The 20308-nt window shown below is 38.7% G+C and overlaps 1 protein-coding gene across 2 annotated transcripts in view; it reads left to right on the plus strand.

Moving 5' to 3' along the window:
* Sacs (sacsin molecular chaperone) overlaps positions 1-19624 on the plus strand; it is a 58734-nt gene extending 39110 nt beyond the window's left edge. The window contains exons 9-10 of one of the 2 annotated variants that reach the window (XM_070003112.1): positions 2211-2237; positions 6270-19624. In XM_070003112.1, the coding sequence (XP_069859213.1) occupies positions 2211-2237; positions 6270-17824 (11582 nt within the window). In that variant the 3' untranslated portion in view covers positions 17825-19624. The remainder of the gene's footprint in view (positions 1-2210; positions 2238-6269) is intronic. The other variant, XM_070003113.1, reaches the window with a different exon arrangement.
* The last annotated feature ends 684 nt before the right edge of the window (positions 19625-20308 follow it).

Raw genomic sequence — 20308 nt, forward strand, 5'->3', positions numbered from 1 at the left:
CAGTACACCACCACTCTGACATAATGTACACTTTGGCAGAGACAATGACACAGCATATAAACATATAGAAATCAGTAGAAAATGTAGTGTTTGTGTGAGCTTCAGGTGTTTAGACAGCAGCATTCCACGAGACTTATACATGAAAATGTTTGGGGCTCCCAATCCCCTGGCTACTTGTTGGTTGTTTGATTCATGGGAAGACTCTTCCTTCCTCCCTCCCAATTCCATCCTCACTCTTATTTTGGCTACAGTCAGCTGTCTCTGAAATCCAGGAGTAACCTTGAGTATCTCCAGTTAACACAGCACTGCAAGGAGTCATCTTTCTATAAAATTCCTATCTTTTCCTCAGACCCTTTCCCTTTCCCTTTCCCTTTCGCTTTCCCTTTTTCCTTTTTCCTTTCCCTTTTCCTTTCCCTTTTCCTTTCCCTTTTCCTTTCCCCTTTCCTTTCCTCTCCTCTCCTCTCCTCTCCTCTCCTCTCCTCTCCTCTCCTCTCCTCTCCTCTCCTCTCCCCTCCCCTCCCCTCCCCTCCCCTCCCCTCCCCTCCCCTCCCCTCCCCTCCCCTCCCCTCTCCTCTCCATTCCTTTCCTCTCCATTCCTTTCCTTTCCTCTCCATTCCTTTCCTTTCTCCTTTCCTTTCTTTTCTTTTCGTCATGGGGCCTGAACTCTGGGCTTGGGCGCTGTCCCTCAGCTTTTCAGCTCAAGGCTAACGCTCTACCACTTGAGCCATAGCACCACTTCCTAAAATTTCTGTCTTTTATCAAGTCTTTTAAAGAACTCCCCCTTTTTCTTATACATAGGACTGAATCCCAGGCTCTTTGTTACCTGGTTCTTTCTGGGTGTTGCACATGGAAACACGATATGAACAATTGTTGTTTCACATCTTTCTTGGTTTTGTTACTTTCTTGGTCTCTCCCATATTTTGAAGACAGCACGTTCTCTTCCTCTGTTAGGTGTGATGCAGGTGGTTTTTCCATTACCATCCCCTTTGTTTTGCTGTCTGCTACTCACCTTTCATGCAACCTATCTGTGCTCCCACAGCACTCGCACACCTCCTTGTTTAGGCTTTTGTTACGATGTGTTGACTCTCAACCTTCCCCATTAATGATCATTATAGCTGTGTCCATTTCTTTATCGTGTGTGTGTGTGTGTGTGTGTGTGTGTGTGTGTGTGTGTGTGTGTGTGTGTGTGTGTGTGTGTGTGTGTGTGTGTGTGTGTGTGTGTGTGTGTGTGTGTGTGTGTGTGTGTGTGTGTGTGTGTGTCCTGAGGCTTGAACTCTGGGCCTGAGTGCTGTCCCTGAGCTCTTCAGCTCAAGGCTAGCGCTCTGCCACTTGAGCCACAGCACCACTTCCGGTTTTCTGGTAGTGAATTGAAGGTAAGAGTCTTGTGGACTTTCCTGCCCAGGCTGGCTTTGAACCTCCATCCTCAATTCTCAGCCTCCTGAGTACCTAGGATTACAGGTGTGAGCCACTGACACGTGGTACATTTCTTTATCTTTAAATTGCATGGCCATTGAATGCATGCTGTAAGGTATTCAAAGGATGGTTCTATCAGATGACCTGTAGTCTCTATCCTACCTGCCAAGTAGGGGAACCAAATGCATATATCTCAGTGACTTACTACAGTACCATTTGATTGAGAAAATGATTTGGCTCAAGCACTGGAGGAGGGTTAGCTGTAATGGATCTATTCTTAGAAGTGTGTAGTGACTGGTGGCTACCCAAGCACGCAGTGGAAACATTTGATACCATCTCCCTTTCTTTATCCTAAACTCAGAATTAATTGTATGTCTACTTTGTATAGTCGATAACATTATTAAGGACATTTCTTTACTTGCTTAGTTTTTATCTAGAATCTAAATATTACATGATGGCAGCCTGTACAAAACTGGTACTTATCCGATGATAAGTATTAATGTGTGGATGGGATATAGTTAATGCACACAAACATGTGCTTTCTTTCCCAAAGCTCCATCCTTATAATGGCTTGGATTTTATTTGCATTGAAATATGTTTTGAAATTTTAAGTGTATGTTCTGTTCTGCTTGCTTTGGTTTGTGGCTTTTAAAAAATATAATGATGTATAAAAAGCACCAACAGCACTCTCTAAAGATGTAGAATAATTTTTTAAGATCCAGAATAATTTCTGTAGTGATCATTTGAAAATTGTGAAAATTCTGGCCTTTCTAAGAATCGATTTAATTATATTCTAGCACAGCAACTTCTCTGGGGATATTCAGGTAGGATGATTAATTGAATGCTGTGAACATTTGAAGCCTGATGGTTTTTGTTCATTTGGTTTGTTCAATCTTCTTTTTTAATTTATGTAAGTAATTAGAAATTATCTATATCAATTTTTTTTGGTCTGGTAGTAATAACTATTAAAGGAGAGAGGAAATTACTAATACAGGTATCTGTTGCTGCAAATACTATTAACAAAAATATTCATTTCATAGAACGTTTAATCTCAAATGAAAGAAGCATGCACCATTTGTATTTTAAGTTAGGTATTTAGGAAAGTGTGACTGTAAATTCACCTTTGGTATATGATACCTAAATATTCAGATGAAAGGGTCAGAGGGCTATGGATTCTGGGACCTACCTGGGAGGCCTCATGGAGAACTGTTGGGAGTGTGGTTCAGTGCTGAGGCTGGTAAGTGCAGGGAAACACTATTAAGGAAGAAAGTGAAATGGCCATCAGCTTTTCATTAAAGATCCATTGTCTGCTGTTTGCTTTCATATTTTACTAATTACCTTTTCTTCTTTTTTTATATAAAAACATGTTTTATAAAAGGTTAATTTGTAGTTTTATTTTCCCCAATTCATGTTTCACTTGGAAATTTAGAGGATGCAAAATTTGCTTTAAGAAATTTTTGTTCTTTGAAGCATGCTGTACATATCTAAAGTTAGTTTAGAAACCAAGTTATTATTTCACTTATATTTATTATTGCATTTTATATTTATACAAATATAAAATTTGGTTTCTAGCTTATATTAAAAGTACTTATACACAGCTACATTACAATTATTTTCCCTCAGTGTGTTATCAGTATTATATTTTGGAAAGTGTAGTCAAATCAGGGGAAAGCAAAATCTGGTCAGTGGGCTGTTGAATTACCATCTGCCTTAGGGTTTATGCTTCCCTGTTGTTGTACCTCCCAAATCAAGATCAGAGTGTTGGTGCTGACCATTGGGGAAGCAGTTTAGCCACTGGGGTTTATTTTGAGTCACCTTGGCTTGCCTGCTCCACATGAGAACAGGATATTCCAGCTAGGCAATGTAGCTGCAGCACCACTGCTGGATTTGTGGTATGGAAGCTGTTTTAGTTGGCAGTCAGGCTGCCTTTCTTCCTTTTCCTCTTTTCTTTTGCCCTAATTTTTTTGTCATTTTTTCTTTTTTATTTCTTTGAAAATTAGATGGATTCATAGTACATCTTTCTTAGGATATTCACTGTATCATGTAGGTATTTACAAAGAGATTTGAATCTCCTTCACAGTGAAACATTATTAGAACTTCCAGCCATCAAAGCTGCTCTGGCCACTTTGTGTATGCAAAGAATATATAAAGAACCATTGCTGTATTTGGAGCGTTGGGTCAGCATTAACTATTTGGGAATCTAAAGGAATCTGGTCAAAAATAATAACTCCCACTTAATTAAAAGATTCAGGACTGAATTTTCTTGGTTATGTAAACTTTAAGTAGACTATAATTCTAGCCATGTTGACCTCATCCTTAAAGTTTGCACTGAACAAAATCATATACATAAATATAAACAATTAAAAAGTGTAATCTCTGAACAGATTCATTATTGAAAACTACTGTTTCAACATCCAGGATACTATTGACTCATCTTTAATAAAGCAAAACTACTCACAGGAAGAGTCCCTTTCAACTTAAATGATTTTACCTAATCACAGTTTAGATAAAGCCTTTCTGTTCCAGAAACAATTTTATTACCATAGTTAACCTTTTCTGACATTTTAATTTTAAGGCTATAACCCTAAAGTCATTTGTTAAAATGTCTAAAATTATTTTTGCTGATCCTATTAAAGGTGCTCCATGCTTTCTAACCCAGAACATGGAAACTTTGTTCTGTGTTAACATTTATATGGGAGATAAAAGCTAAGCATCTTTAATACCTTGTAAATAGAACACAGAAGTTCAGATTGAGACAGTTACTACAGTTAGAATTATTACATTTTCTCTCTCCTTTATTTTCTGTCATATGCTTTCAGTTGAGCATGACTGGTGGGCTAGTTGCATGCTGTAATGTGGTATGTGTGTGTATATGTGTGTGTGTGACTTGGCACTTTATTTGCATATTAATATCAGTCAATTTTTTTCATTCAGAGATATGTTTTGTAAAATACCAAATTTAATGAAGGGCATCAGGCAGGATTATTTACAGAATGCATGTCTTATGGTAATTTAGCACAGAACATAAAATGATATTAACTTTTTGTTTTCTGGGTGTTGTGATTTAATTTCTAACTTACTTTCCAAATGATTTGGTTCTTTCGTTGTAGTTGTTATTGTTAAGAACATTAAAATTGTATTTTAATAGGATTTATAGAACAAAGGCGCTACACTGATTATATTGCTGGCAAGTTATTTTTTTTAAGATATTACTGCTTGAATTTCCTTAAATTACAGAAAGTAGAAAAGTGCTAATATTGTGAATCTAGTTATTATCACCTTCCTAAAGTCATGGAAGTTTACCCTTGCTTTAATTTCTTCTTGTTGAGATATAACACATAATTGCTTGGTAAAAGGTAAGTCACCTTCCTAATGTGTATGTAGGCCTTTGAAATAAGCTGTCCTCTCTTGAGTGAAAAGTAATGATATGCAAAAGTTCCAAGAGCCTGAGGTTTGCCCTGTGGTACAATGTTTTCCAAAGTTGGCTCTTTTAAGGGTCTAGAAATCATTGTACATAGGGAAAAATGTATTAGTTCCCTCAGTGTTGAGTTTAAGATGCTTTTGTTTCCCTGTCTGGACAGATACATTTCTATAGGTATGTATTCTTATGTTTTTATCTTGTTTCTATGGAAGTTATAAAATTTTAATGATTTTTTTGCTTGAAGCACAAAATCCACTTTGAAAGGAAATGTTAATTTCTAGACCAGTGGTTAAAATAAGCAACCCTCCCCATCAACAATGAAATCAAGACCAGTCTTTTAGTTTACAAATGTCCAGAAGTAGAGGAGAGCCATGGCTTATGGAAGTGGCTCATTTTTTCCCTTTGCCTACCCTAAAGCATTTCTGAAAACTCTAGGGCTCTGCTCGACATACAGTAGTAGTAAGGGCTACAAGCCACATTAGAAAAGTGGTAATAATGATTCCATATTTGGCTTGTATATTATACTGAGAACAGTTCATCCTCACTGTTTATCTAGATGTGAGTTCAACCTCCAGAAAGATTAAATGATACCTAATTGCACATTGGTTAGTGTTTGAAGGGAAACTAAGATTTCTTGTTGTCCCAGCTTTGAAAAGTATCAGTCACTGAAGCAGAGACTCTAGTCTCTGTGGTCTGACTTCACCCTCTTCTCTTCCAGTCCACAGATCTACTCCGTCCTAGGTACATGAAGTAACACAAAAGCACATTACTGGGTTTGCTTATCAATTCTTATCCTTTAAGGTTAAAATACTTTTATAGATGTCATCTGCATTCTCTGTGGTATAACTTTTATTTCTGGACATACAAACATTAGTTTTTGATGCGGATAAAATTTGTAGAACACTATAGAATGCTTTGAAAAACACATTTAAAGCTTGGCCGTGGTGTTTCAAGCCAAGAGTTACTAGCTGCTTAAGAGGCTGATATCTGGATAATCTGATTCAAGGCCGGCCAGGGCAGAAAAATCTGCTACACTCCCTGCAAAAAGCAGGGCTGGAGATGTAGCTCAGGTGGTAAAGTGCCAGCCAAGCAAGCATTGAGGCTCTGGGTTTAGCACTTTTATAGAGAATTTGTCCCATAAGCTATTATAAGTATGGGTTTTTAAAATCATTTAAAAATTGCTGTAGGCAAGCTATGTTGAATTTATTAAAATAAAATGTTTAATTTGGAGGGATGGCTCAAAGGGTAGAGCACTAGCCTAGCAAGCACAAGGCTGAGGGTTCAAATCTCAGTACTGCTCCAAATAAAAACCTGAATGAATAAAATATCTATTTAAAATTTTGAAGATAGCTTTGTAGTATTGTAGTGTCTGTGAGAATTGAGGATTATTACAGTGAAATTATATATTCATCATATTTTTGTGTATTGTTTACAGGAAGACCATGTACTCAACTGCAGCTTCTCAATCCAGAGAGATTTGCACGTCTTATTAAAGAAGTAATGAATGCATTCTGGCCTGGCAGAGACTTGATTGTTCAGTGGTATCCAGTCAATGAAGAGAAGCATCATCCACCTGTTTCATGGCTTAAGATGGTTTGGAAGAATCTCTATATTCATTTTTCAGAGGATTTGACACTATTTGATGAGATGCCTCTTATCCCCAGAACTACACTAGATGAAGATCAGACATGTGTGGAACTCCTTAGACTCAGGATCCCATCAGTAGTTATTTTAGATGATGAAACTGAAGCACAGCTTCCAGAATTTTTAGCAGACATTGTACAAAAACTTGGAGGAATTGTCTTGAAAAAATTAGATGCCTCTATACAGCACCCACTCATTAAAAAGTATGTCCACTCACCGTTACCAAATGCTGTTTTACAGATAATGGAAAAGATACCATTGCAGAAATTGTGTAATCAAATTGCTTCACTACTTCCAACACACAAAGATGCTTTGAGGAAGTTCTTGGCTAGCTTAACAGATAGCAGTGAAAAGGAGAAAAGAATAATTCAAGAATTGACCATATTCAAGCGAATTAACCACTCATCTGATCAGGGAATTTCTTCTTACACCAAACTGAAAGGTTGCAAAGTCTTACACCATACTGCCAAACTTCCACCGGAGCTACGGCTTTCAATTTCAGTAATAGACAGTAGTGATGAAGCCACCTTTCGTTTGGCAAACATGTTAAAAATTGAGAAACTAAAGACGACTAGCTGTTTAAAACTTGCTTTAAAAGATATCGAGAGTGCATTTTATTCACATGAAGAGGTAACACACCTTATGTTATGGATCCTTGAGAACCTAGCTTCTCTTAAAAATGAGAATCCAAATGTACTTGATTGGTTAATGCCATTAAAATTCATTCCAACTTCACAAGAACGGATGGTATCAGCTAATGAACTCTTTGATCCTGATATAGAAATCCTAAAGGATCTCTTTTACAAAGAAGAAGAAACCTGCTTTCCACCTGCAGACTTTACCTCACCAGATATCCTGCACTCTTTGAGACAGATTGGTTTAAAAAACGAGTCTAATCTCAAAGAGAAAGATGTCATGCAAGTGGCAAAAAAAATCGAAGCTTTACAGACCAGTTCTTGTTCAAATCAAGATGTGCTGAAGAAAGCCAAAACACTTTTATTGGTTTTAAATAAGAATCATTCACTCTTGCAGTCTTCTGAAGGAAAAGTGACACTGAAGAAAATAAAATGGGTCCCAGCCTGCAAGGACAGGCCTCCAAATTATCCAGGGTCTTTAGTCTGGAAAGGAGATCTCTGTGATCTTTGTGCACCTCCAGATATGTGCGATGTGGCCCATGCAATCCTAGTTGGCTCATCACTTCCTCTTGTTGAGAGTATCAGTGTAAACTTGGAAAAAACATTAGGGATCTTCACCAAGCCTAGCATTGGTGCTGTCTTAAAACACTTTAAAACTGTTGTTGACTGGTATACTTCAAAAACCTTTAGTGATGAAGACTACTATCAATTCCAACATATTTTGCTTGAAATTTACGGATTCATGCATGATCATTTGAATGAAGGGAAAGATTCTTTTCAGGCCTTAAAATTTCCATGGGTTTGGACTGGTAAAAAATTTTGTCCTCTTGCCCAAGCTGTGATAAAACCAATCCATGATCTGGACCTCCAGCCTTATTTACATAACGTGCCTAAAACCATGGCAAAATTTCACCAGCTGTTTAAGGCATGTGGCTCAATAGAAGAATTGACATCAGATCATATTTCCATGGTCATTCAGAAGGTGTATCTCAAAAGTGATCAAGATCTCAGTGAACAAGAAAGCAAACAAAATCTTCATCTCATGTTGAATATTATCAGATGGCTGTATAGCAATCAAATTCCAGCAAGCCCCAATACACCAGTTCCTATACATCACAGCAAAAATCCTACTAAACTTATCATGAAGCCAATTCATGAATGCTGTTATTGTGACATCAAAGTTGATGACCTCAATGACTTGCTTGAAGATTCCGTGGAACCTATCATTTTGGTACATGAGGACATACCCATGAAAACTGCAGAATGGCTGAAAGTACCTTGCCTCAGCACAAGATTGATCAATCCTGAAAACATGGGATTTGAGCAGTCTGGACAAAGAGAACCACTTACTGTAAGAATTAAGAACATTCTGGAAGAATATCCTTCTGTGTCAGATATTTTTAAAGAGCTCCTTCAAAATGCTGATGATGCAAATGCAACAGAATGCAGTTTTATGATTGATATGAGAAGAAACATGGACATAAGAGAGAACCTTCTAGACCCAGGGATGGCAGCTTGCCATGGACCTGCTTTGTGGTCATTCAATAATTCAGAGTTCTCAGATTCAGATTTTGTGAATATAACCAGGCTAGGAGAATCTTTAAAAAGAAGTGAAGTGGATAAAGTTGGAAAGTTTGGTCTTGGGTTTAATTCTGTGTACCACATCACTGACATTCCCATCATCATGAGCCGAGAATTCATGATAATGTTTGACCCGAACATAAACCATATCAGTAAGCACATTAAAGACAAATCTAATCCTGGGATCAAGATTAACTGGAGTAAGCAACAGAAAAGGCTTAGGAAATTTCCTAATCAGTTCAAGCCATTTATTGATGTATTTGGCTGTCAATTACCTTTGACTGTAGAAGCACCTTACAGCTACAATGGAACTCTTTTCCGACTGTCCTTTAGAACCCAACAGGAAGCAAAAGTGAGTGAGGTTAGCAGTACCTGCTACAATACAGCAGATATTTACTCCCTTGTGGATGAGTTTAGTCTCTGTGGACACAGGCTTATCATTTTCACTCAGAGTGTTAACTCGATGTATTTGAAGTACTTGAAGATTGAGGAAACGAATCCCAGCTTAGCACAAGATACAATAATAATTAAGAAAAAATCCTGCTCCTCCAAAGCTTTGAGTGTCCCTTCTTTGAGTGTATTAAAAGAAGCTGCCAAGCTCATGAAGACTTGTAGCAACAGTAATAAAAAACTTCCCACCGATGCACCCAAGTCATCTTGCATCCTTCAGATCACAGTAGAGGAATTTCACCATGTGTTCAGAAGGATTGCTGATTTACAGTCACCACTGTTCAGAGGTCCAGATGATGACCCAGCTGCTTTCTTTGAAATGGCTAAGTCTAGCCAATCAAAAAAGCCATCTGATGAATTGCCACAGAAAACTGTAGATTCTACCACATGGCTTATTTGCACCTGTATGGATACAGGAGAGGCACTTAAATTTTCTCTGAATGAAAGTGGAAGAAGACTGGGGCTGGTTCCTTGTGGGGCTATAGGGGTTCTGCTGTCTGAAATCCAGGACCAGAAGTGGACTGTGAAACCACACATTGGAGAGGTGTTCTGCTACTTACCTTTACGAATAAAAACAGGGCTACCAGTTCACATCAATGGATGCTTTGCTGTGACTTCCAATAGAAAAGAAATCTGGAAGACTGACACAAAAGGACGATGGAATACCACCTTCATGAGACACGTTATTGTGAAAGCTTATCTGCAGGCACTCAGTGTCTTGCGGGACCTGGCCATTGCAGGGGAGCTAACTGATTATACCTACTATACTGCCTGGCCTGATCCTGATTTAGTTCATGATGATTTCTCTGTGATTTGTCAAGGATTTTATGAAGATATAGCTCATGGAAAAGGGAAGGATTTGACCAAAGTTTTCTCTGATGGATCCACATGGGTTTCCATGAAAAATGTGAGATTTCTAGATGATTCTATACTTAAAAGGAAAGATGTTGGCCCAGCAGCCTTCAAGATATTTCTGAAATATCTTAAGAAGACTGGCTCCAAAAACCTTTGTGCCGTTGAACTTCCTTCTTCAGTGAAACTAGGGTTTGAAGAGGCTGGGTGCAAACAGATACTGCTTGAAAATACATTTTCAGAGAAACAGTTTTTTTCAGAAGTGTTTTTTCCAAATATTCAAGAAATTGAAGCAGAACTTAGAGATCCTTTAATGAACTATGTTTTAAATGAAAAACTTGATGAGTTCTCTGGAATTCTTCGAGTTACTCCATGTATTCCTTGCTCCTTGGAGGGGCATCCTTTGGTTTTACCATCAAGACTGATCCACCCTGAGGGACGAGTTGCAAAGTTATTTGACACTAAAGATGGACGGTTTCCTTATGGTTCTGCTCAGGACTACCTGAATCCTATTATTTTAATTAAGCTAGTTCAATTAGGTATGGCAAAAGATGATATTTTATGGGATGATATGCTAGAACGTGCAGAGTCAGTTGCTGAAATTAATAAAAGCGACCATGTTGCTGCTTGTCTCAGAAGTAGTATCCTATTAAGTCTTATTGATGAGAAACTAAAAATAAGGGATCCTAGAGCAAAGGATTTTGCTGCAAGATACCAAACAATCCCCTTTCTTCCATTTCTAACAAAGCCAGCAGGATTCTCTCTGGAATGGAAAGGTAACAGTTTTAAGCCTGAAACCATGTTTGCAGCAACTGACCTTTATATAGCTGAACATCAAGATATAGTTTGTCTTTTGCAACCGATTCTCAATGAAAACTCCCATTCCTTCAGAGGTTGTGGTTCAGTGTCACTGGCTGTTAAGGAGTTTTTGGGATTACTAAAGAAGCCAACAGTTGATCTGGTTATAAACCAGTTGAAACAAGTTGCAAAGTCTGTGGATGATGGAATTACATTGTACCAGGAGAATATCACCAATGCTTGCTATAAATATCTTCATGAAGCAATGACACAAAATGAAGTAATGAAGACAGCAGTTGTTGAGAAGTTAAAACCCTTTAGTTTCATCCTGGTTGAGAATGCCTATGTTGACTCAGGAAAAGTTTCTTTTCATTTGAATTTTGATGCAGCACCATACCTTTACCAATTACCTAACAAATATAAAAACAATTTCCGTGAACTGTTTGAAAGTGTGGGTGTGAGACAGTCATTTACTGTTGAGGACTTTGCCCTTGTTTTAGAATCAATTGATCAAGAAAGAGGAAAAAAACAAATAACAGAAGAGAATTTTCAGCTTTGCCGACGAATAATCAGTGAAGGAATATGGAGTCTCATTAGAGAAAAGAAACAAGAATTTTGTGAGAAAAACTATGGCAAAATATTATTGCCAGATACTAATCTTATGCTTCTCCCTGCCAAATCACTATGTTACAATGATTGTCCCTGGATAAAAGTGAAGGATAGCACTGTAAAATATTGTCATGCTGATATACCCAGGGAAGTAGCTGTAAAACTAGGAGCAGTACCGAAGAGACATAAAGCATTAGAAAGGTATGCATCCAACATCTGTTTTACAACACTTGGCACAGAATTTGGACAGAAAGAGAAATTGACCAGCAGAATTAAGAGCATCCTCAACGCCTATCCTTCAGAAAAGGAAATGCTGAAAGAGCTTCTGCAAAATGCAGACGATGCAAAGGCCACAGAAATCTGCTTTGTGTTTGATCCTCGTCAGCATCCAGTTGATAGAATCTTTGATGATAAGTGGGCTCCATTGCAAGGGCCAGCCCTTTGTGTGTACAACAACCAGCCTTTTACAGAAGATGATGTGAGAGGAATTCAGAATCTTGGAAAGGGTACCAAAGAAGGGAATCCTTGCAAAACTGGACAGTATGGAATAGGATTCAATTCTGTGTATCATATTACGGACTGTCCTTCTTTTATTTCTGGCAATGACATCCTTTGTATCTTTGATCCTCACGCCAGATATGCACCAGGAGCAACATCTGTTAGCCCTGGACGCATGTTTAGAGATTTGGATGCCGACTTTAGGACCCAGTTCTCAGATGTTCTTGATCTTTACTTGGGAAATCACTTTAAACTGGATAATTGTACAATGTTTAGATTTCCTCTTCGCAATGCAGAAATGGCAAAAGTGTCAGAGATTTCCTCTGTTCCATCATCAGACAGAATGGTCCAGAATCTTTTGGATAAACTGCGCTCAGATGGGGCAGAACTTCTAATGTTTCTTAATCACATGGAGAAAATTTCCATTTGTGAAATAGACAAGACTACAGGTGGTCTAAATGTGCTTTATTCAGTAAAGGGCAAGATTACAGATGGAGACAGATTGAAAAGGAAGCAATTTCATGCATCTGTAATTGACAGTGTTTCTAAAAAAAGGCAACTCAAAGACATACCAGTTCAACAGATAACTTACACTATGGACACTGAGGACTCTGAAGGAAATCTGACCACATGGCTAATTTGCAATAGATCAGGATTTTCAAGTATTGACAAAGTATCCAAAAGTGTTATATCAGCTCACAAGAACCAAGATATCACTCTCTTTCCACGTGGTGGAGTAGCTGCCTGCATTACTCACAACTATAAAAAGCCCCACAGAGCCTTCTGCTTTTTGCCCCTTTCTTTGGAGACAGGGTTGCCATTTCATGTAAATGGCCACTTTGCCCTTGATTCAGCCAGAAGAAACCTGTGGCGTGATGATAATGGAGTTGGAGTTCGAAGTGACTGGAACAACAGCTTGATGACAGCATTAATAGCGCCAGCATATGTTGAATTACTAATCCAGTTAAAAAAGCGGTACTTCCCTGGTTCTGACCCAACATTATCAGTTTTACAGAACACACCTATTCATGTTGTAAAGGATACTTTAAAGAAGTTTCTTTCCTTTTTCCCAGTTAACAGGCTTGATCTGCAGCCAGATTTATATTGCTTAGTGAAAGCACTATATAGTTGTATTCATGAAGACATGAAGCGTCTTTTGCCTGTTGTTCGGGCTCCAAATATTGATGGTTCTGATTTACACTCTGCAGTCATAATTACTTGGATTAATATGTCGACTCTAAATAAAACCAGACCATTTTTTGACAATTTGCTACAGGACGAATTGCAGCACCTTAAAAATGCAGATTATAATATCACAACTCGTAAAACAGTAGCAGAGAATGTCTACAGACTGAAACACCTGCTTTTGGAGATTGGCTTCAACTTAGTTTATAACTGTGACGAAACTGCTAATCTTTACCACTGCCTTATAGATGCAGACATTCCTGTTAGCTATGTAACTCCTGCTGATGTTAGATCCTTTTTAATGACATTCTCCTCTCCTGATACTAACTGCCATATTGGGAAACTCCCTTGTCGTCTTCAGCAGACTAACCTCAAGCTTTTTCATAGTTTAAAACTTCTAGTTGACTATTGTTTCAAAGATGCAGAAGAAAATGAGTTTGAAGTTGAGGGACTGCCTCTTCTCATCACATTGGACAGTGTTTTACAGACTTTTGATGCCAAACGACCCAAATTTCTAACAACGTACCACGAATTGATTCCATCCCGCAAAGACTTGTTTATGAACACGTTATATTTGAAATACAGTACTATTTTATTGAGTGGTAAAGTGGCGAAAGTGTTTGACATTTCCAGCTTTGCTGACTTGCTATCTTCTGTGTTGCCTCGTGAATATAAGACCAAGAGTTGTACAAAATGGAAGGACAATTTTGCAAGTGAATCTTGGCTTAAGAATGCATGGCATTTTATCAGTGAGTCTGTAAGTATGAAAGAAGATCAGGAAGAAACAAAGCCAACGTTTGACATCGTGGTTGAGACTCTCAAGGACTGGGCCCTGCTCCCAGGAACAAAGTTCACTGTTTCAGCCAATCACCTTGTGGTTCCTGAAGGGGATGTTCTGCTTCCTTTAAGCCTTATGCACATTGCAGTTTTTCCCAATGCCCAGAGTGATAAAGTTTTTCATGCTCTAATGAAAGCTGGCTGCATTCAGCTTGCTTTGAACAAAATCTGCTCCAAAGACAGTGTGTTTGTTCCTCTGTTGTCATGTCACACGGCCAACATAGAGAGCCCCACCAGCATATTGAAAGCTGTACATTACATGGTGCAGACTTCAACCTTTAGAGCTGAAAAGCTGGTGGAAAGTGACTTTGAAGCCCTTCTTATGTATTTCAACTGCAATTTGAGTCACTTGATGTCCCAAGACGACATAAAAATTTTAAAGTCACTTCCATGTTACAAATCTATTAGTGGGCGCTATATGAGCATTGCCAAATTTGGGACATGCTATGTACTGACAAAAAGTATCCCTTCAACTGAAGTGGACAAATGGACACAGTCATCATCATCTGCATTTCTTGAAGAAAAAACACATTTAAAGGAACTGTATGAGGTGCTTGGTTGTGTGCCTATGGATGATCTTGAGGTGTATTTGAAACACCTCTTACCAAAAATTGAAAACCTCTCTTACGATGCAAAATTAGAGCACTTGATCTATCTTAAGAGTAGATTATCAAGCATTGAGGAATTGTCAGAGATTAAGGAACAACTGTTTGAAAAACTAGAAAGTTTACTGATTATCCACGATGCCAACAGTCGGCTAAAGCAGGCGAAGCATTTCTATGACCGAAGTGTGAGGGTGTTTGAAGTTATGCTTCCTGAAAAATTGTTTATTCCTAAGGACTTCTTTAAAAAATTGGAACAACTTATAAAGCCTAAGAATCAAGTTGCATTTATGACATCCTGGATAGAGTTCTTAAGAAATATTGGACTAAAATATATACTTTCTCAGCAACAGTTGTTGCAGTTTGCTAAGGAAATCAGTGTGAGAGCTAATACAGAAAACTGGTCTAAAGAAACATTGCAAAATACAGTTGACATCCTTCTCCATCACATATTCCAAGAACGAATGGATCTATTGTCTGGAAATTTTCTGAAAGAACTGTCCTTGATACCATTCTTATGTCCCGAGCGGGCCCCTGCTGAGTACATCAGATTTCATCCTCAATACCAAGAGGTAAATGGAACACTCCCTCTCATCAAGTTCAATGGAGCACAAGTAAATCCAAAATTTAAACAGTGTGATGTGCTCCAGCTCCTGTGGACATCCTGCCCTATTCTTCCAGAGAAAGCCACACCCTTGAGTATCAAAGAACAGGAAGGCAGTGACCTGGGTCCACAGGAACAGCTTGAACAAGTTTTGAATATGCTTAATGTTAACCTGGATCCCCCTCTGGATAAAGTCATTAATAACTGCAGAAACATCTGTAACATAACAACTTTGGATGAAGAAATGGTAAAAACGAGAGCAAAAGTCCTGCGGAGCATATATGAATTTCTCAGTGCAGAAAAAAGGGAGTTCCGGTTCCAGCTTCGAGGTGTGGCCTTTGTGATGGTAGAAGAAGGTTGGAAACTTCTGAAGCCTGAGGAGGTGGTGATAAATCTGGAATATGAATCGGATTTTAAGCCTTATCTGTACAAGCTGCCTTTAGAGCTTGGCACATTTCATCAGCTGTTCAAACTCTTAGGTACTGAAGACATAATTTCAACTAAGCAGTATGTTGAAGTGTTAAGCCGCATATTCAAGAACTCTGAAGGGAAACAGTTGGATCCTAATGAAATGCGTACAGTCAAGAGAGTGGTTTCTGGTCTGTTCAAGAGTCTGCAGAATGACTCAGTCAAGGTAAGGGGTGATCTTGAGAATGCCCGTGACCTCGTGCTCTACCTTCCAAGCCAGGATGGTAGGCTGGTTAAATCTAGCATCTTAGTGTTTGATGATGCACCACATTACAAAAGTAGAATCCAGGGGAATATTGGTGTGCAAATGCTTGTTGACCTCAGCCAGTGCTACTTAGGGAAAGACCATGGATTTCATACGAAGCTGATAATGCTCTTTCCTCAAAAGCTCAGGCCTCGTCTGTTGAGCAGTATACTTGAAGAGCAGTTGGATGAAGAGACCCCCAAAATCTGTCAGTTTGGAGCATTGTGCTCCCTTCAGGGGAGACTTCAGCTGCTCCTCTCCTCAGAACAGTTCATCACAGGACTGATTAGGATCATGAAGCATGAGAATGATAATGCTTTCCTGGCCAATGAAGAAAAAGCCATAAGACTTTGCAAAGCCCTTAGAGAAGGATTAAAGGTATCCTGTTTTGAAAAGCTTCAGACAACATTAAGAGTTAAAGGTTTTAATCCCATTCCCCACAGCAGAAGCGAAACATTTGCTTTTCTGAAAAGGTTTGGCAATGCTGTTATCCTCCTATACATTCAACATTCAGACAGTAAAGACATTAATTTCCTGTTAGCCTTAGCAATGACCCTGAAATCAGCCACTGACAACTTGATTTCCGACACTTCCTATTTAATTGCTATGCTGGGATGCAATGATATTTACAGGATCAGTGAGAAGTTAGACAGTTTAGGGGTAAAATACGACTCATCAGAGCCATCAAAGCTGGAACTTCCCATGCCTGGCACGCCAATACCTGCTGAAATTCACTATACTCTGCTTATGGATCCAATGAATGTTTTTTATCCAGGAGAGTATGTTGGGTACCTGGTGGATGCGGAAGGTGGTGACATCTATGGATCATACCAGCCAACATACACATATGCAATTATTGTGCAAGAAGTTGAGAGAGAAGACTCTGACAATTCTAGCTTTCTAGGGAAGATATATCAGATCGACATTGGTTATAGCGAATATAAAATAGTCAGCTCTCTCGATCTGTATAAGTTCTCCAGGCCCGATGAAAGCTCCCAGAACAGAGACAGTGCCCCTTCGACACCAACCAGCCCCACAGAATTCCTTACCCCTGGACTGAGAAGCATTCCCCCACTTTTCCCTGGCAGAGAGAGCCACAAGACTTCATCTTCAAAGCATCATTCCCCCAAAAAGCTCAAGGTAAATTCTTTACCAGAGATCTTAAAAGAAGTAACATCGGTGGTGGAACAAGCCTGGAAACTTCCAGAATCAGAACGGAAAAAGATAATTAGACGGTTGTATTTGAAGTGGCACCCTGACAAAAATCCAGAGAATCATGACATTGCTAATGAAGTCTTTAAACATTTGCAGAATGAGATCAACAGGTTAGAAAAACAAGCCTTTCTAGATCAGAATGCTGACAGAGCCTCTAGGAGAACATTTTCAACCTCAGCGTCTCGATTTCAGTCAGACAAGTACTCCTTTCAAAGGTTTTATACTTCGTGGAATCAAGAAGCCACAAGCCACAAATCTGAAAGACAACAACAAAACAAAGAAAAGTGCCCTCCATCATCTGGACAGACTTACTCCCAGCGATTCTTTGTTCCTCCTACTTTCAAGTCTGTTGGTAATCCAGTGGAAGCACGGAGGTGGTTGAGACAGGCCAGAGCAAATTTTTCAGCTGCCAGAAATGACCTTCACAAGAATGCCAATGAATGGGTGTGTTTTAAATGCTATCTTTCTACCAAGTTGGCTTTGATCGCAGCCGACTATGCTGTGAGAGGCAAGTCTGACAAGGATGTAAAGCCAACAGCGCTTGCACAGAAAATAGAGGAATACAGTCAGCAACTTGAAGGACTGACAAATGATGTGCACACATTGGAAGCTTACGGCGTGGACAGTTTAAAAACCAGATACCCGGATTTACTCCCTTTCCCACAGATCCCAAATGACAGGTTCACTTCTGAGGTTGCCATGAGGGTGATGGAATGCACTGCCTGTATCATAATCAAACTTGAAAATTTCATACAACAAAAGGTGTGAAAGTACTTAAAGAAAACTTAAAAATAGCAGAGCCAGATCTTGAATGTGTTGTAGCACAAATAGGAATTTGCTGTACTCCATTAAGCTTCATTGCCTAGGAATTGTGAAGCACATTGCAGAATGTTGTAAAAGAATTGTGGAGTTGGTGTGACTTTGTGTCCCTGTAGGAAGCTCAAAGAAAATTCTCTTGAAGATGGTAGTGAGCTGCAACATTGCTAGCTGTATTTGAATGATGAAGATGGCACACTACTGAACTGCACTTTACCCAACCAAAGCTTAGCAGTTTGCTAGATGTCTGCTTAAGATGGAATGAATTTTATGTTCTAGCCATGGTGTTTTTGAAGGAGCAAATGAAACACTGTGTGTTATTGGTTTGTATTGGTTTGAGTGAACAGGGGAGTCAGGTAGGTCTTTGGAGCTTTTTTGTTTTAAATCAGATCCTCTTGGATGAATTATTTTCTCATCAGCTGGACCTGATGAATTTGTTGTAATTGTTCATCTTGAATACTTAGTGCATTTAAAAATGGTACAGTATTTTAATCCTATTACTTGATTAACAGTATGAAGACAGTCCTGAGGGTGCACTGAAGTGCACTTTACATCTTTTTTTTTTTTTTTTATGCCGGAACTGGGGTAGGCCTTGAGCTCTCGCTTCGCTTTCTTGCTCAAGGCTGGTGTCCTACTATACTTGAGCCACAACTCCATTTCTGGCTTTTTGCTGGTTAGAAATAAGAGTCTCGTGGGCTTTTATTCCCCAAGCTGGCTTGGAACTGTGATCCTCAGATCTCAGCCTCCTGAGTAGCTAGGATTACAGGCATGAGCCACCAGCTGGCTACATTTTTATTTTAATTGGTTTTTACATGTATGTTTACAGGCTTCCCGTTTAAAAAGACAACACATGGTGGTCATCACCAGATGTTTATGCCATTTCTACAGACTGCTTACCCACAAGACATTTATCATTGCTGAGAACAGTGCTTTTGTGTTTGCGTGTACCTATTTGTACTTATTTTTCACAAATGTCATGATTTATAATGTGGCTGAACAGGATGCAATCTTTTCTTGTCTAAAGGTGCTGCTGTTAAAAAAGATTTTTTTTTGTCTTTAGTATGACATTTCATTTTACTTTAAAGGCATTAAACACTTGTGAAGGTCATTGAGGTGATGGCCATTAGTTTATAATAGGTAGTTGTATTTTCCCCCGAGAATGATTCGGAGCTGACATTTAGTTTTTATCATGCTCAGGTATCTGGACACACTTAACATATTTCTTTTGTAGGAAGGAAATGATAACTAGTTTATGTTACATGTACTGGCTGTAAATGATGCTAAGTATAAATTATGCAATTAAGGGCTTATAGAACATGTTAAAACATTTTCTTTTTACTTTTATTGGAAACAAGGAATGTTTGAGCCTTCACAACTGTATTGCTTCTGGATATGAAATACTGTAATTATTTCTGCTTCTATATTAAGTGCCAGGGTTTTAATAAACAGAATGTACATATAAAATCATGGTAACTGGTATTTCTGGAGAAACAGTTAATTGGAAATCAAGCTTTGTCTTATGTTTTTATGCTGGAATGTTAGGTTTCTTATTCATGATTAATTTAACCTAAAGTACATGGTATATATTAGGCTTATTAGCTATTCATTGAGGAATTCAATGATTTTTTTAAACCTTTTTAGGGAATAAAGTTAGTGAACTTCAGCTGCATTGGTTTCTTTTCCTTGGGATAGCCACTGCATGTCTGGGGCTAATTCACAGAGGCTCTAATTGAGGAAATCTTCCTTACATGGCACAAGGCCTCTTCCCTACCTGTCCCCTCTTCACCTTCCCCACTCCCCTGAGCTGAGCAGATGAGTCTGAGGTCCCTCTTTTGGGGCTATGAAAATGACTCTTCAGCTTTATTTTAAAAGTGCCAAGTTGATGCTCAAGTTTAGCGCTCAGAATATAATTTAATTACCCTTCAATGTTTTTTTTTTTTTTTTTTTTTGCAGGGGGTGCTACTGGTCCTAGGGCTTAATTGAAGACCTAGGTACTGTCTCTGAGCTTTTTTGCCTAAGACTAGTACCCTACCACTTGAACCACAGCTCCCCTTCCCTTTTTTTTTTTTTTTTGGTAGTTAATTTGAAGATAAGAATCTCACAGGGTTGCCTGCCCAAGCTGGCTTTAAACTGCAAGCCTCAGATCTCAGCCTCCTAAGTAACTAGGATTACAAGGCATGAGCCATCAGTGCTTGTCTCTGAGCTGAAATTTACACAGAAAACTTTATCTAGCCTTGATGACAGTTGATCTAGTTGGAATTCTATGTTTTCTAAACTTTTACAGAAATAACACAGGCTCACAATCCCTTATATGTAACACTTGGATCCAGTTGTGTTTCAGAGGTTAATTTTTATGAAGTGAATGGCATAAAACTTTCTTTTAGAGCAGATGGAAAAGTGGCTCTGAAGTTAGGACTTAGAGCCTCACATTTGCTA

Source organism: Dipodomys merriami, unplaced genomic scaffold, assembly GCF_024711535.1.
Source record: "Dipodomys merriami isolate MVZ:Mamm:240054 unplaced genomic scaffold, mDipMer1.0.p SCAF_6, whole genome shotgun sequence".
NCBI classification, from domain to species: Eukaryota; Metazoa; Chordata; class Mammalia; order Rodentia; family Heteromyidae; genus Dipodomys; species Dipodomys merriami.